This window comes from Corvus brachyrhynchos, unplaced genomic scaffold, assembly GCF_000691975.1.
Source record: "Corvus brachyrhynchos isolate BGI_N302 unplaced genomic scaffold, ASM69197v1 scaffold56, whole genome shotgun sequence".
In the NCBI taxonomy this organism is placed as follows: Eukaryota; Metazoa; Chordata; class Aves; order Passeriformes; family Corvidae; genus Corvus; species Corvus brachyrhynchos.
This window is the reverse complement of record NW_008238664.1, coordinates 6,800,836-6,816,900: the sequence shown is the minus strand read 5'-3', so window position 1 is coordinate 6,816,900 and position 16,065 is coordinate 6,800,836. Positions and strand designations below refer to the sequence as shown.

At 39.4% G+C, this 16,065-nt stretch overlaps 1 protein-coding gene across 1 annotated transcript in view; it reads right to left on the bottom strand.

The window, feature by feature from the left end:
• Positions 1 to 16,065, bottom strand: part of PLBD1 (phospholipase B domain containing 1) — a gene marked incomplete at its 5' end in the record, with an annotated part of 39,458 nt that overhangs the window by 20,020 nt on the left and 3,373 nt on the right. Inside the window, 3 exons of the mRNA XM_008636498.2 lie at positions 3,510 to 3,648; positions 5,552 to 5,635; positions 12,072 to 12,291. Of these exons, the coding sequence (XP_008634720.2) occupies positions 3,510 to 3,648; positions 5,552 to 5,635; positions 12,072 to 12,291 (443 nt within the window). The remainder of the gene's footprint in view (positions 1 to 3,509; positions 3,649 to 5,551; positions 5,636 to 12,071; positions 12,292 to 16,065) is intronic.

The window sequence follows — 16,065 nt, the reverse complement described above, 5'->3', positions numbered from 1 at the left end:
AGTCCTCAGGAGGACAGACTCCATGCAATAAAAACACTAAAGTTTTGAACAAGATGCTACAAAGCATTTGCTTCATAAAGAATTAAAAAAAAAAATACTAGTACTGATATCAAACCATTCAAAGTCCAAATTTTCTTTCTGCAACAAGGCTCAGTTACTTGTGGCAGACACAACGGTTCTACAATATTCAAGTGAAGCAGATCTGAAGTTTAGGGGAGAGCAGAAAACCAGAACACTTCAGAGTGACTTGTGTGCACATAATCCAACTCTCACTTAAGAAGTATCTGGATCTGGTTTCAAACTACCATCCATAGCAGCAGACAACAGAAAGACCTGTCACGTGGCTTCCTCAAAGGGCACATCAACTAATCCACCAAACGTAAAACTCCAACCACTTGCAAGTTTGAAAAGGTTATGTGTAGTGCTGATGAGTAAACTTGAAACATGAAAATGTGTAAAATTAAAAGCAGATTAGCCATGAAACAGCTTGTTTCCATTCTCCTGAAAAGGAAACAGTTCTATACAACTTTGCCCAGTGGTCAGTGTTACAATCCACAGACTCTGCAAACATAGCTCCTTTTCTTCATCCCCTTTATCTCTTTTAGCTTTTTCTTGCCAACCAAACAACTTCTCAGTGTTCAGGAGAGCATTTTGTCCATGTATGATCATTCATGCTGCAGGGGAACATAAGAACTTCAAAACCCATCTCCTCCTCCCCTTCTCTTTCTCACGTCTCTGGTATTTTGGAAGGGGAAAAGCTTCCCAGCCTTTCTTCTACAGCATTTATTCTTATTTTAAGCTTAAGACAGTGGGAACAATTGCCCTCTACATCATAGAGAATAATCAGTTGAATTCAGAAGTCACACAGCTTTCCCAACAGCAAGTAGAACATCAGAACATCACGCAACAAAACAAAGACTGTCACATGTTGGGTCTTGGCTTGATTTTGTTTGGGTTTTGGGGGGTTTCTTCTGTTTTGTTTGGGTGTGGGTAAAAAAAGGAAAAGAAAAACAGCAAATTCACACAGCAGGTATTTTTAGTATTTCTGATGTTCATTACCATCATGAATTCAAACTACTGAACTAGTAGAGATCAAAAGATCAACTTGCTCCCGATGATGATAATCCAAAGACAATAAACACATGGAAAGGATTTTTTTTTCAATTAAACAAAACAGTATCTACCAAAGGAAAGAGGTAAGAAGAGACTTTCAAAGCACTAAGGAAAACGTGCAATAGGAATGAGATTTGTTTTTAAAAACATGCAGAATTTGTTACCGAGACTTTCAGTAAGAAATGTCTTTGTTTTATTTTAAGGTGAGAACTGAGTAACAGAAAAGTAAATACTTGTTGCTGGAGTTGTTGTCCAAAAAAATATCAAAACAACTGGGTTAATTGAACCAAAGTACAATACTTAAAAATAAGAAAAAAATCATCAATTAGGTGGATTTATTTACCTATCTTTGGATGGTGGATTTCTTTAATCCCAAGGAATAAGGAAGATACTAGTGGTGGTTTTGCTTGTTTGTTTGGTTTGTGAGTTTAGTTGGGGCTTTTAAGTGCTAATAGTTTACAGAAGCTGGGCTGATTCTCAGATAAATGCATGTGTCAAAGCCTGGAACTTTGCATCTGCACCTGTTTTTATTACCCATGTAAGCTCAGAGCGATAGTCTTCCAGCTCTGCTTCCTGAAGGAGATCCTAACAGCAGTTAAGTATGTGTACACAGTTGTAGCCTAATCTCCCAAAAGTACTTAAGAAGTATCATGGTATCCAACAAAATGAACTTCCTGTACTTTTACAGAACTGTCAGGTATCATTTTGATGCCAAGGAAAACCAAGGACCTAGCTGCAAGAGCAGCTGTCCAAAACGTACTCAAAGGTAAGGACTGATGCTAACTTACTGGCTGTGGCAAAGAGAGGAAACAGCAGCACCACTGCAAGTAAGAAATACACACAAGGTGAACATTTCTGCTTTGAATAAAAGTATATGCATCTCAACATCGGTAATAATGTCCAAAGCTAAAATTGTGACTGGCATGGAAAACAGCCAAAATTAATCCCACCAATTGCTGCAAGCACATTTGAGAAAAGAAAAAAAAAAAAAAATTTCCTGCATATAATTCAAGAATGGAGGAGACAAATATTTCTGCCTGAACCACATATCTAAACTTTCACTAAATGCACCATTTTTTTACAGACATGCCGGGGAGATCTCTAAAAACAGGATAAAAATTATTCAGACACTTCAGAGGTCAGTGCTTCTTAGTATCAAATGCACAGTTAAATAAGCAAGCATCAGGGAACACACCGCGCAGGCAGGACATGCCTATTACAAAGAAATAACTCCGACACAAACCAGCACTTTTCCCTTCCCCCCACATGAATCTAAAAGATTCTGAAGCAGCAAAAATACCAACAACCTGGTGAGCTTGACAGGGCTCTTCAGATACAGGAGTTATGAAAGGCAATTAGTGTGCTCTTTTCCTAAAAAGTCAAGGTTTCTAGTGTTTTCCCCTACAAACTCAAGTCCCTCAAGATGGATTACTATTATGAACACATTTCTTTTTTTCCAGTTTGAGCTGGCTCCCCATTCATGAAAGCCCCAAAGTGACTTCTATACAAGAAAGATGTACACTTTACTAAAATGCAATTGCTTATAATTCAGGACTTCCAACTTCTCAAAATTCTTGGTATGGTTAACCCAGGTAAAACAGTCAACTACAATTATTCAAGTCCTTCCTCTCACACTGAAAAGCCTATTAGGTATTAGACCTTTGGACAGCATTATAATTGCCATACCTCTACTGGAGTTAAAGGAGTTCTGCTATTATACAAGCTGACGATCTGGAATACAAATCTAATTGCAATTGAAGAAAAATTAGAAAAACAAACAAACAAAAAAAAAAAAGGCAACGAAACCACCACCAAACAAAACCCCCAAACCTATTCCATCTGACCTGCCACAGACCATATCTTTTGTAACCATAAATTTTTGAGACTTAAAGACAGAAAAGGAGAAGTCATTTAGTAAAGTAAAACATACACTAAAACAGAAAGGCTTTTAAGATTTGAAATCTAATGCTTGGAAATAAGAATGAAAGCTTTAATGCATTCCCTACATGCTGATTCATGCTGTTACAGGCACTCTTTACACCTAAAGGGTCATTTGCTTAATAACAATTGTAAAGTGACACCAACGAGCACTTTAGAAGTGTCTGTCCTTCCAGCATTCACAGGGATGCAAAAGCCACCCCCAACATAACCAGCACACGAATGTCCAGGGTTCCAAGTCCCTTATGAAGAATCTGTGGTTACATGACCTGAGTGCTCAGTCACAGTATCTACACTGAAGAGTCACTAAAGATTTTGCAGAATGGCATGCAGAACGAGTACTTGCTACTAAGTATCCTACTTTTGTTTTTTATTTTTAGAAAGCAGATCCCCTTCTCTCATGTTTGTCCACTGACATCCCAGCCCCAGCTACTGAAAAAGAGGTGCAGTAGTCTTACTGTTCGCTTATGAAGTTTAGCCCACTCGAGGGCTCCCATGTACAGACCATCCAACTGTGCAATAATATAGCCAGCATGTCTCCAAAATGGGTCATCCTTATTATTTCTGATTTGTTGTCTTGTCCATTGATCTTGCTTCCTGCAGAGGAACAAACAGGTTGGGGTTTTCTTGGGTTTTTTTGAGTATAATTGATAATGCAGGGAAGGGACAAATACATTATGACCCAGATGGTCCAGTTTTACTAGAGATTTGAGGCAAATCATGCTTTGGAAATCCTGAAGATATAAACATTATATCCTCCAAGTGTAAATGTTCAGACTTAGGCAAAATACCCTACAATCATGTGCCTCTACCAGATTTTAGTGTCAAAGAAAGAGTTGGACTCCCTGTTTGTGGGGGACTTTGCTACAGCAGATCTAGCATTCCCATACAGTCAGTAAAGGGAAACAAGCATTTGATAGGTCAGATGAACCATTCCCTTTTAAATGCCTATTTAAGACTAAAAATAGATTGACATTTGAAGAGCCTCCTTCTCTCCCCCAGGTTCAAGTGCAATGAAGGCTTTCTGCTGGTGGTGCTCAAATGCTGCCTGAGAACCACGTCTATGCTCCTCTGAGTTACAGGTGGGAGGCCAAACAACTGTACCCTGTGCCAGATCCAGTCAAGAGCCAAATCACCCAGGTTTAGAGCATGAGGCAAGACAAGTTGAACAGACCCTAGGGTAAGAGCCAGCAACATTGTAAGGATCTCTCAGAATTTTCTTTTGCTATGCACAAAGGGCCACAAAAGAACCACAGGAAATGAGGACCAGATGCTGGCCTCTTCCATCCTCCTGTATCTATGCATTCAGCACTATGTAAAGTAGCAAAATAGGACAAACCTGTAAAGGAAACAAACTCTTCCAGCAGTATATGAGTGATAAAACCAACCAGAGTTAGCTTTCTAGAAGCAACAAGATGCAAGAAGTATGTCCAAGGAAATAGGGATGTGATCAGAGCATTTAGGGCTAAGGACTTCCAAGACAACACAGCAACCCACATTGCAAAACTGCTATGAAGTAAAGCAGTAATGCAGGAGTTGAGGATAGAGGCAATAGAAAAACAATACAAGGCCACCTAGTATTGTCCCCCTTCATCCAACAATGCATCTTGGGAAATACAGCTGCCATGCTGTGTCTTTCTAGAAAAAAAACACATACACATTGATACGGTAGCTATCCCATTTCTCTCCCTAGGAAGTGCAGAGCAATGCTGAATAATGATAGCAAGGGAGCACTAAGATTTTTTGTTCTATTTTTTGGATAAGCTAAAACCAATCAACTTTATACATGCACACCAATAACAGAATTAGTCAGATATATAACCCCTTATGGAAAGGGCAAGACAAGGCAAAGACGGAAAAAACCAGTCCCCATAAGTGACCATTTCACAAAAGTGTTTGTGATGGAAAAAACCACAGGTCTAAGGAGATTAAAATAATTGGTAATCACAGCTGAGTTTCCCAGTACCTGACCTGGTTCTTCTCCTACTTCTAGTTGCCCCACCAGTGTAGCTGCACTATTCAAGCAGAATTACTTTTGATTTTTACAGCTAAAGAGAAAAGTGAATCAGGACTTTTGTGATTATAACAGAATTTATATTAGTAGTAGAATAAAATATTAACCTAACAGAAGAAGGAAAGGATACACAATGCTAAAAAGATTAAGGTGCCAGGAGACCGCCATTCAGTGTAACATTGAAAATATCAGCTTTTCAAAAAAATAGTTTTACTAGAATGACCTTCAGAATTCATTGACATTATCCACGCCCTCCGGCAGCAATGGTTTTAAACATTTCTTTGAAACAATCAGAATTAGGGAAGGGTATATGCACTTCTTTGTGTATATTTAGAATTTCTTTTTATAATAATGGCATTCAGTCAGAGGGAAGGGAAGCATATATTTTCCTCAGCCCATAAGGAAGAGAATAAAAAAAGCTTGAAAATTCTGTCATCCTCCAACCCCAAGTCTTAACTGATTTATTTTTAGCAAATAAATACATACCCCATAAAATTCTGAACTCCACTTCGAATGGTGGGAGTCTTAATTAGCTGTGGATACATATTTGCAGCATGGTCATACATCTGCCTGAAAGAACAAGAGTAACAGGAGTTATTCCTCTGCATCTTCTATTTACCAACCAGTTAATCAACATGCCTTGACAGACAAGCAACACAGTACACAAAGTAAGCTTTTCCTACTCACAGAAAATACTCCAGTGCATGACAAATAGCAAAAGTAACACAAAAGGATTGTTAAAAGTTGACTTAAAATAAATGACTTTGCTAATGCCTACTCAAACTGCTGCACAATGGAAAGAAGATAAGCAAGAATGAGACTGAACTACTTCACAGCAAAATTTCACATTCAGGGAATATGTGTAGGCCAGAAGCATCTTGAAAGCATTAGCACATTCATTTAAGCACAACAAAAATAGTTTTCTGGAGAGCTATTCTATTCGGAATCAAAAAACCCACAGAGGTGAAGGTAATATTATTTGGTGATTCAGTTAATCTCACTCTTCAGAGAGAGAATTTCAGCATATCTAGCAGGTTTTACTTGCCATTAACCATGTTCCTTTCTGCTTAAGCTAAATATCTCCATTTCTAAGTGTGTGTAAGATGATCCTACATGTTACCACAGGAACTCCCACTCATGGCAGCCCTAAATAGATTCAGCTTTTACGGAGACCAAAATTCTTGTGATTTTTCCTGTTGTTGAATTCAGTTAGCTGTTTTATCCACATTAAATATTAGAAACAGAAGTTCAAAGGGTTTTGTTGCTTGGTTGGTTAGGGCTTTCTTGTTTGTTTTCTTGAAGTGAAGTTCTGCAAGATGAAATCAACTGTCAGAAACGATCACAAGCCCAAAATTAAAGTCACCCTTCCATTTTAGGTGAAATGTAACTGTCTGATCCAAGCCAAAACAAAACTTCAACATTTCTTGATGTGAGTCAAACTCAACCAACATTTTTTTCAGTCGCTGATTAAATTTTTTAAAAAAAAGGGACATCAGCAGAGAATTGTTTCTCTGAGGTCTGGAGCTGAGAGATAGAATTACATCAGTCATCAGTACACTTATCTCCTACCAAGCGCTGAGAGAAAGAAAACAGCACTGAGAAACAGATACTAGCCTCAAGGAAAGCACATGCCAGCAGAACAGAATTCCTATAGTGAAACTTATGAGGGCAGCTTTCTCCAGGAGGGATGCAGACAGGCGTTCTTCCCAGTTTCCCACAGGGCATAATTAGAGAATGTAAACAGATGATGGAACGGTTTGCTGATGATTAAAGAATCATTCATTGACCTTCTCCCCTCTTTCTGTCCCACTCCCAGACAACTGAATGAACTTGATACCATGATCCTGCTGCTTCTTATCTCAGCTCTGGTACCATTCTGACAATCAAATCCAATTGTCTCACACATTCAGGCATAACACTAACCCAGCAAAAATGTGGTTTATTTTTATTTGTAGTTTGAATTAGGTTGTGGAAGGGAGGTGCTGGGACAAGTGGGGAGCATTCAACAGCTTTGCACCATTACATTTTTCACAAAACTGCAGCTCCAGCACTAATTTTAGTTCTAGAGCTTCCTGTCTCCCATGTAACTCAAGACTACAAAAATAATAATCATAACCTACTTCTTGAAGACAGCAAGAAAGTTGGAGAAACATATCAATATTCTCCACCCCTGCATATTCACAGAGAATTTGGCAAACAAAAATCCCAAGAAATTTTAGGAAGGGAACTAGAGCATGACATACTCCATACTAGAAATCACAGCTCTCGTGTCACTAAAGAGGAGCAAATAGCATGAGTTGGTCCATCTGGCAGATGATCATTTAGGGATTAGAGCCAGATGAGGAAGATAAAATCCAGCTAGAATCCTGGCCTAACCACTGCCTAGGCCAGGACAAATGATCAGGCTTCCAGACTCAACCATCAGCTCTACTCTCTATTTTGCACTCAAAGATTATGCAACACAAGGCAGATTTTACAGCAGTAGTATCTTTAAGCTGTCATGACTGATGCAGAGACTGGGTTAGTTCAGAATCATGTGACTGAAAACACCTTCTTTAATGGCTTTCACTCTTTTACTTGCTAACAGAGGACAGACAATTCCTGGAATTGATTTTTTTTTTAATGACCAAGGTTATCAAGAATTTTTCCCCCAGTTACTCTCTCCGGCATTTTTTGCTTTAACAAAGCTTCTATGCGCATGGCTTGTGCGTTTTGTAAGGGCATTATTCTCTGAATTAAATTGGATCACTACAGTAAGGCTTTGCAATTACATCTAAGGCCAAACACAAGGCAATTGCAAATCCGGGACAAGAATTCCAAGTCTAAAACCAGAAAAGCAGAGTCCTCCTTCTTTAAATTAGTGAGGAAGATGACAGAACTCAGGTCAGTTGAGGCTTTATGAGGAAAGAGTAAAATTAATGTTGCTTCAGATTTTAGGCACCTGGCATGTCCCAATTGGAACTGATTTAAAACAATGTCACAGATTTGGATATGCTCTGCCACTAAGTCAAGTCAGGCCTCTGTTAGAAATGGGGAAAGGAATTTCATACCTAAGAAAGCCAGAGCAAATAACTTGGCTGGATGATATGACTGGACTTTACAGAAAGGTGAGAGATTTGGGATAAAAGTGTCTGGATCTCCAGACGCTACGGGCACTAGGATTCAATTTGTCCAACATCTAACTATGCATTTTAAAAACATACAGATACTCTTATACTCTGAATCAAGTGTCAACACTAGAAAGATGAAGCGTGTTGTAGAGAAGACTTACATTTCCATCACTGGAGAACTGGTCTGACTATTGCTTTTTCTACCACTGACCTATACCATTAGAGCTGAGATTAATTCTTCCCCAGTAATCCAAGATAAAACAGTTCTAGCATGTTTCATATTTTGATTTTTTTTAAATCTGGTTATTTTACAGTCTGTTTAGGTTCCTACTATAGGCAAGGCATATACTTTTAAGAGAGATACTTCGTCACTCTTTTGCTTACATGTTAAGGGCCTACCTGTGTCTGGAAACTCTCCTTCATGCCCTAGGAGTAATGTGAGATCTGAGCTAGCTGAGAATTCCTGAAGGTCTCCAAATTGCAGGCACTGTCAAGTTGGAGCTCCTGCTCATCCAACAGCTTCTGCAGGAAGCTGTACTTCAACATGGGTTCAGACACCAACATCTCCTTCCTATCAGTTCATCACATTGGAGCTCTTCTAGTAGGACTTCTAGGATTTCTGCAAAGAGCCACTCTGGGTCTGCTTCATGGAGTCTTTACTGCATATGGATGCAAGACAGCTGGAGACCTTGGAGTTGTTCAGACTAGAGGTAGCCATGTACTAAAAGGCTCTTCAATTACCAAGCACACCAATGTTTTCACATTGGAAGGCTCTGCCTGAACCACCTGAGGTGCTTGTACAGGTAAGTCACACAAGAGTCTTCACTCCAGCAGCTAAGTGGCTGACAATGCAAATAAAGCCTTCCCCAAAGCTAAACACATACCTACACTCTCCCTTGTTCTTACCAAGAACTTCAAAAAGAAGGATGAGCTGTGGGCACCAATGTGTGCAAAAGTAGAATGAGAGTGTTTAGGGACACCTTCTCTAAGGAAAGTTGTGATGGTGCTAGAGTTTCCCTGAAGACAGCCTAAATGGGCCAGGCAGTCTGATGGGAATAAAGTTACAGATTGAGAAAGGCTATCTCCCAGTTTTACTTCAGAAGACTTGTTTAACTGTCCCATAGATAGAACATCTATCTGCCAGCATGTTAATTAGGATTCTCTACATTCTAGGCAAGATGAAGGAGAAATAGAGTTCTGAGTGCAATCTTAACATCTGCAGCCTTAGTGGGTTCTCACTTCTGCAATTTAGGAAATTGCACAGTCTATAAAAGGATTCATTAGTTGCAGTTTGCCAAATAAAAACCCACCGAGGTCATGCAGCTAAAACCTCAAATAATAGGTTCTCTCTCTTATCAAGGGTCAAGAAAGTACATCCCTATTTCATCTCTGCTCCTTATGTGAAACATTTTCAAAAGGTATTCTCAGCTTCTGGAGAAGCCCTCTTTATCCAAAATAGCTTTACACAACCTGACAGAAAAAACTTATATTTGCAACCCCCAGTGAGAAATACGCTTGCGCTTCAGTTACAGATGGGCAATAGGGCAAAGAAATAGCCAAAAAAATTCGATTCAGATGGTATCTATAATATTTGATACTAATTTTATTCATAGCAAGCATTTTCAGGTTTTGTCAGAGAATTCTCTGTGGATTTTATCAAAAAGTTTCCCCAGAAAAGAAAGGCTTCGGCTACTTCTGGTTTTGCATCTTAACCCACTCTCACACTTAATCTCCTTTAAAACAGTTGAATTTCCCACTTTGCTTAAAAGCCTAAGTCTCAAGCCCTACTTTTCCACTTTAATACAAACACTCAGCTTCACTTCTGTTCGTTACTAATTCTTCTATATCCAGTTCTTTACAAAGGGCCACTTAGTGCTGGAGCTGCTAGCCCTAGAGTAAGAGCAGCCAGGGCTAGGAACCAACCTCACCTCAGTAAGCATATGACCTGGAGAAGGCAAAAGCCTTGAGCAGAATAACTTGGATAATTTCACTCCCATGAATCTTCACTTAACACGCATGTAGGGGGAAAAAAAAAAAAAAAAAAAAAAGAGAAAATCTCCTTCCTTTAAAATTTAGCCTAGAATAAGACAGCAGATAAATCCCTGTAGACACTTTCACATTCAAACCACATTTAAAGGAACAGACATATACTTAAGTTTGCTTAAAACCCAGGAAGACACATAAATCTATTGTGGAGGCAGAAGAGGAACAGGGTTTGAGTTGTTCCTGCTAGAGCACTATTTGCCATCTAATCAAGCTTAGCACAGACTGGGCTACCTGTAGTATGACAAAAGCTTAACCACCTATTGATTAATATACCTAGGTAAAGCCTTAGGAAAAAAAACCTGTTGAACAATACCCAATTTGAACAATATTCTAAATGTAATGCTAGCATTCCCCAGATTCAGGGACAGTTTACATAAACTGACTGAATAGTGCAAGGCAGTAACCTCTCACACCGAATAATCCAACAATATACATTCAGATCTTTCATGTACTTCATTTCCTTTCCCATCTTGGAGTACAGGTTGTGCACTATGAACTTTAAGACTCCTTTCCTCTCACAGAAGTGTTTTGTTATTGACAAGTATTACTTTATTGAATTTCCCTTATACACTTCCAGAGACCTAGGTGCCTCATCAACAAACCCCACTAGAGAGTCACATTTATCATATGCTCAGAGAACTATCCATAAATATTAACTGATCTTAAAATATCTTACTAATTAAATGAATATCATCTTGTCCAGCAGCTGTATCTGACAAATGGTCAGCAGACAACCTTCCCTTGGTGGCCTGTTCAACATAGCCTATGGGTATTTATTTCAGTGTTCTGAAAGCAAAGTTTGTGAAGCCAAAAAGTCACATCACAAGCAGCCATCACAAACCTCTCCCAACCATTTCCCAGCCAGGCATCAGAATTCTGGAATTTTTCTTTTCCTATGACTATGCTGATAGAACAAAAGATGGAGCTTGTTCAGTAACAAGTCACATGTCATGTTCTCAGCTATTATCACTAGCTTTAGAGAGTCATAGAATCTCTTAGGCTGGAAAAGACCCTTAAGATCATCAAGTCCAACCTAGATCTGCCATCTTCTAGCAGAGAGTATTTCATAGTGTCATTCTGTCTTCCAACTTGGTCAATGAAAGAACAAAGTTTGGTTAATTTTTTTGGTTGGCTATTGTTTTTGGTTGGCTACTGTTTGGGATTATGGACTTTTTTGTTTATTTTAGAAAAAACCCCCTGCACTGGATTTGTAACAAGTACAAAATTCTGTCACTTTTCATAGATGTGCAGTGTGGGAAAGGCGCAGCCCCTCAGGGCTTTCAGGACAATACTCACCCTTCTAGACATACCCCAGTCTGCCTTCAGGCCTACAGTGTATATTTTATTTAAGTTGGTCAAGACAACTCCCCATGTTGTCAAGTTTCACTATCTGCTCCCCGGCAGTTTCTTGACAGTATTTGCTAAAAAAGGTCCTTAAGGAAGCCCTGCAGACCTTGCAACCAACATTTCTCCCTGATCTGCTCTCAACTGCCTCATCAGTCATCTAACTACTGGCTGGGGAAATAACTACACTTTTTGCTACTCCTTATGCACTTCTTTACACATACATTATTTTGTGATTACAATACTTAACCAGTAATACAAATATAGAACTCATCTATCTCACCAAAGTGTTGGGAGAGCCTGCAGGATGAGAAGGGGAGAGCACATCCTGATCCCATAATGAAGAAGCTATACTTTGTACCTGCTACTAATTAAAAGAACAGCATACAGCTGAAAAATGTTTAAATGGACAGGAATTTAGGGAAATGAAAGCAAACAAAAAAACTTCACAAATACAGATATCCACTGGAAGTGTCGTGAATTGAGTTGCTTCCTGAGGTACTTACGGAGCTGTGAGATAGCCTTCCAAGAAGCCAGCAACATACATAATATCTTCATTGCTTAAGGTCTGAGTGCCATAGCCTGCTCTGATCTCCAGAACTCCCCAGCCTGTAGTCTGTAGACTGTTGTTGTAGAAGCCATAAGCATCTCCACTCCTGTCCAGCATATTCCTGACCTGAAGTATTTTTTCAGCTCTATTCCAGTACACAGTTGCATAGCGGAGTTCTGTGGTGGAGAAGAAAGAGGATAAGGGAAACAAACATAAGTAAATGTTTCCTGTGCAATACTGAAATGTCAAGACAGTATTTTAGCAATTTAGAAAGTTAATTTTATAGCTTTCCATCAGGCTTAGTTCTACTACAGAGATCAACACTAATGTTAATGTACTAAAAAAGGGCATGAGAACTAACTGGAGTTTTACAAAAGCTCACAGTTAAACATTCTCGTGTTATTCTTCTGGAAGTTATCTACAACTCTTTCAGTGTACAGCTCCAACATAGCTGAGTGTTAACATAAAACTCTGAAAAGTATTTCCTTACCCGGCCCAGAAGACAATCTATACAAATCTTACTGAAATCTACTTTAGGAGACAGCATGCCTTAGCAACTGCAAAGGATTATAAACTACTGTTGACTTAATTTTCCACTTAAAGATTCAAAAACTAGCAAAAGTTTTCTACATTGACTATCTGGGCAACTAATCCTGGAGGTGGCATAACAGAAGCACTAGGACTCAGTGGGTCACAATCTTAAAGACAAAAGCGTAAGAGGTATGCAGTCCTTTACAAGATACACAATGTCTGCCATCCATCTGAGATAGAATCGATCCCAAGCATGAAATGACAGGAAGGAAGGGCGTTAGATTGCTCAGAGTTCCACGTGGACCGCTGTTTTAAGAAACACTCTTGATTACTTGTGTTTCAATCCTGCAAAACCGAAGAACAAAGAGCAAGGTAAACTGCTTTCTGAAAAAAAAGAACCAAACCACCAAACAAATAACAACAAAATCAATAAAGTTCCACATCCTACAATTCTAATTGAATCTTCCCTAAGATGGGCTGTGATTACATCAGCTCTCTATTCATGAGTGATCAAATCAGTACTACAGTACTGTAAGTGAGAAGAGTTTAAAAAAATCAAATGTCAGATTTCTCAGAATTATTTGAAAAGTTTTAAGGGATAAATTCCTCAACAGCCCTTCTGAATGGCTGCACAGCCCTCTGGCACATCATCAGCAGACCTGTCAAGGGTACACTCTGCCCCATCATTGAGGTCATCAAGGAAGGTGCTGACCAGTATGAAGCACTGGTATATACCACTTGTTACCAACCTCCAGCTAGGCTTCGTACACTGTGCACCAGATCAGTCTTCATGATGTACTGGAGACACTTCTCATGGGAACAGAAAATGCATTGTCAGAACCAGAATTTTAGTAGTGAAAGAACTCTGCTTTTTCGACATTCTATGAACACAAGTTGTTACTTGAGTCTATTTAGAGATGAAGTAACTTCAGGGACTTGGAACACAGTGTTTAAAAACATGTTTTTCATCTGCCAGGTACTGAGGCTATTTAAAGGACTGAGACATGATGGACTTCCAGTAACTCTTCAAGCAGCTATGAGCTTAGTCTTCTGCTGTCTCCTTAACTATCTTCTAGCAATAGATGCAGTCATTTCTACTTAAGGTTAAAGGTAGACATGAGAATCACACAGACTGAAAAAACCATAAACAGACGCATAGGCTGATAAGGATCATCACTGATGAAAGCCAAAGGCCACCTTACAAAGCTAGAGCTTACATACCAAAAAAGTCAGGGAAAAGGAGCTTCTGTGAGAGAGTGATGCAAGGGGTCAGAGCAGAACACATCTTGCCTGTCTAGCAGTAAACGGGAAGGCTGATTCCAACCAAGACGGCCATTGCAGGGTAGAGGAGAGACAGGCTACTTGCACAGTAAACAAAGATGTTGAGGAATGTGTAAAAAGAGCAAGAACAAAGTAAGACAAAACATGACCATCTTTCCTTCTCTTTGGGAGGCTGTGGAGACGTGGCTGGAAGTCAAGAGGAACCAGGGCAGCTGGGTATTGCTATTAGTGCCTGCAAACTAAATAGGTATGTCAGATACAATGTGTCTGCCTAAAGCAAAATAGCTGTTGCTTTCCTTTGGAAAAGAAAGTGGATGCCAAAGCCAGACAGACCTATCTGACACAGGTACTCTTACACGGCAGGCTGGGTTTCTTTGTTTTATGCTCTGCCAGAGCATGAACATGCAGAGCTGTTTTCAAAAGTCAGAACAAACTTTTCAATTACCCCTGAAGTCTGCCCTGCTCCAGCTTCCCTACATGACAAATTTAAACTGAAGAAAACCAGGACTCGAAGAGGATGGGAGGGAAGGGGAAATACTAAATAAGAGGATAATTTGCAACAAACCTTGAGAGACCTGTAAAGGAATAGTATTGAGGTAGCTGTTATAGGCATAGTTTAACAACAATGCTGGAAAACACTACTTCCCATTACTGCTTTTTCTTTTCATTGGCTCATCATCTCATTTCACTTTGCAGTTGGAGCTAAAACTACAAGCTTATAAACCTGTGTACACTACAAGGTAATCAAAGCATTTCATACCACCTAATCTGTTACAATTTTATTCTGTGTTCATCTAAACAAGAAGGACTGCCTTTACCAAGAAAGCCATCCAGAACTGAAGCATAACATGGAATACAGATATACAAGAAGCACCTGCACATTTTCAAATACTCCTGTTTGAATTCTGAAAAAAACAGGAGCCTTCCTATTGAATAATACTGGAATTTTTACATTTATTTTTGGAGGGTGAGGCAGGGGTCCTAGCACCTCTTATCTCAGTAGTCATATTGGTCAGCTCTTGCATATAAAACAATTGCAAGGTCTTCATGAACCTACAAATCATCCTTTCATCACAGTTAAGACTTCCAAGTGCTCAGCCTATTAGGACTCTGACAAACAGAAAAGACTGTGCCTGATCTGTAACTATTCCACAGCAGTGTGTCTTAGAATAACCTCAGTAACACACCAAAGCACACACCATCTACTGTGATGAACGAGTCAAAATCCCAGGGGATAGGGCAGGCCAGTGGAATCACCCTTCCTCTCCATCAGCCAGCCAGAAGAACTGCACAGCATCAGCAGTGCAGAGTTTCACCACAACCACCGGTGCGGTGGAAAAGAGACAAGCAGAAGTGCAATGACAGAACAAGCCTGGAAAAAACCAGTTCCTTCTCCCTTCTGCAGACAGTACGGACTGGGAGGAGCCCTCCTCCAAACTGCCTGCTTATGAAGACACATCAATCCTTCTACCAAAGATAGATCCAGAAACAGGGACTATAGTTGAGGAAGTGCTGGAATTTCTACAGCAAGTGAGAAGTATCTGCTTTTTGTCAAAATTATTCCCTAAATAATGGGAAAAGGAACATATTTCAGCCATGAATAGGAGGTGGTAGTGGTCCCTTTGGGTTTCAAGCTGAAATGCCAAATCTGTTCTCTGCCTCTTGGGCTCAATACAGGTACTTCCAAAGTTTTAATATAACTGCTCATTGTCTTTTATTTGGTGGCAGCAGGAGAGAAGAAATACATACATGTTCATTAGAATATGAAACAAGCAATTAAAAGAAATACTAAGAGGATACACACGATGAAACACAAGGAAAGCAGATGCTGAAGAGGACATGAAAGAATGGCAGTAATTTGCAATAAAAGAATTGACAGAGAAGATGAGGAATTAAAGAAAAGCAGTACAGAGATGACCCAAGACCATCCAACAAGCTAATATCACTAATATTTATTAAATAAATTACAGCTACAAAAATAACACCTGACATGCCTTAAGAACGCCAGTAAAATTTGTTTGGCAATGTGCAACAGCTGCTTTTCCTTTTGCTTTCCCGGGTATAAGAAGTTTTTAAAACATACATGTATCAAGTTAGGTTCTTGGACTTCATAATTGAAGAAATTAGTAGAACTCTTT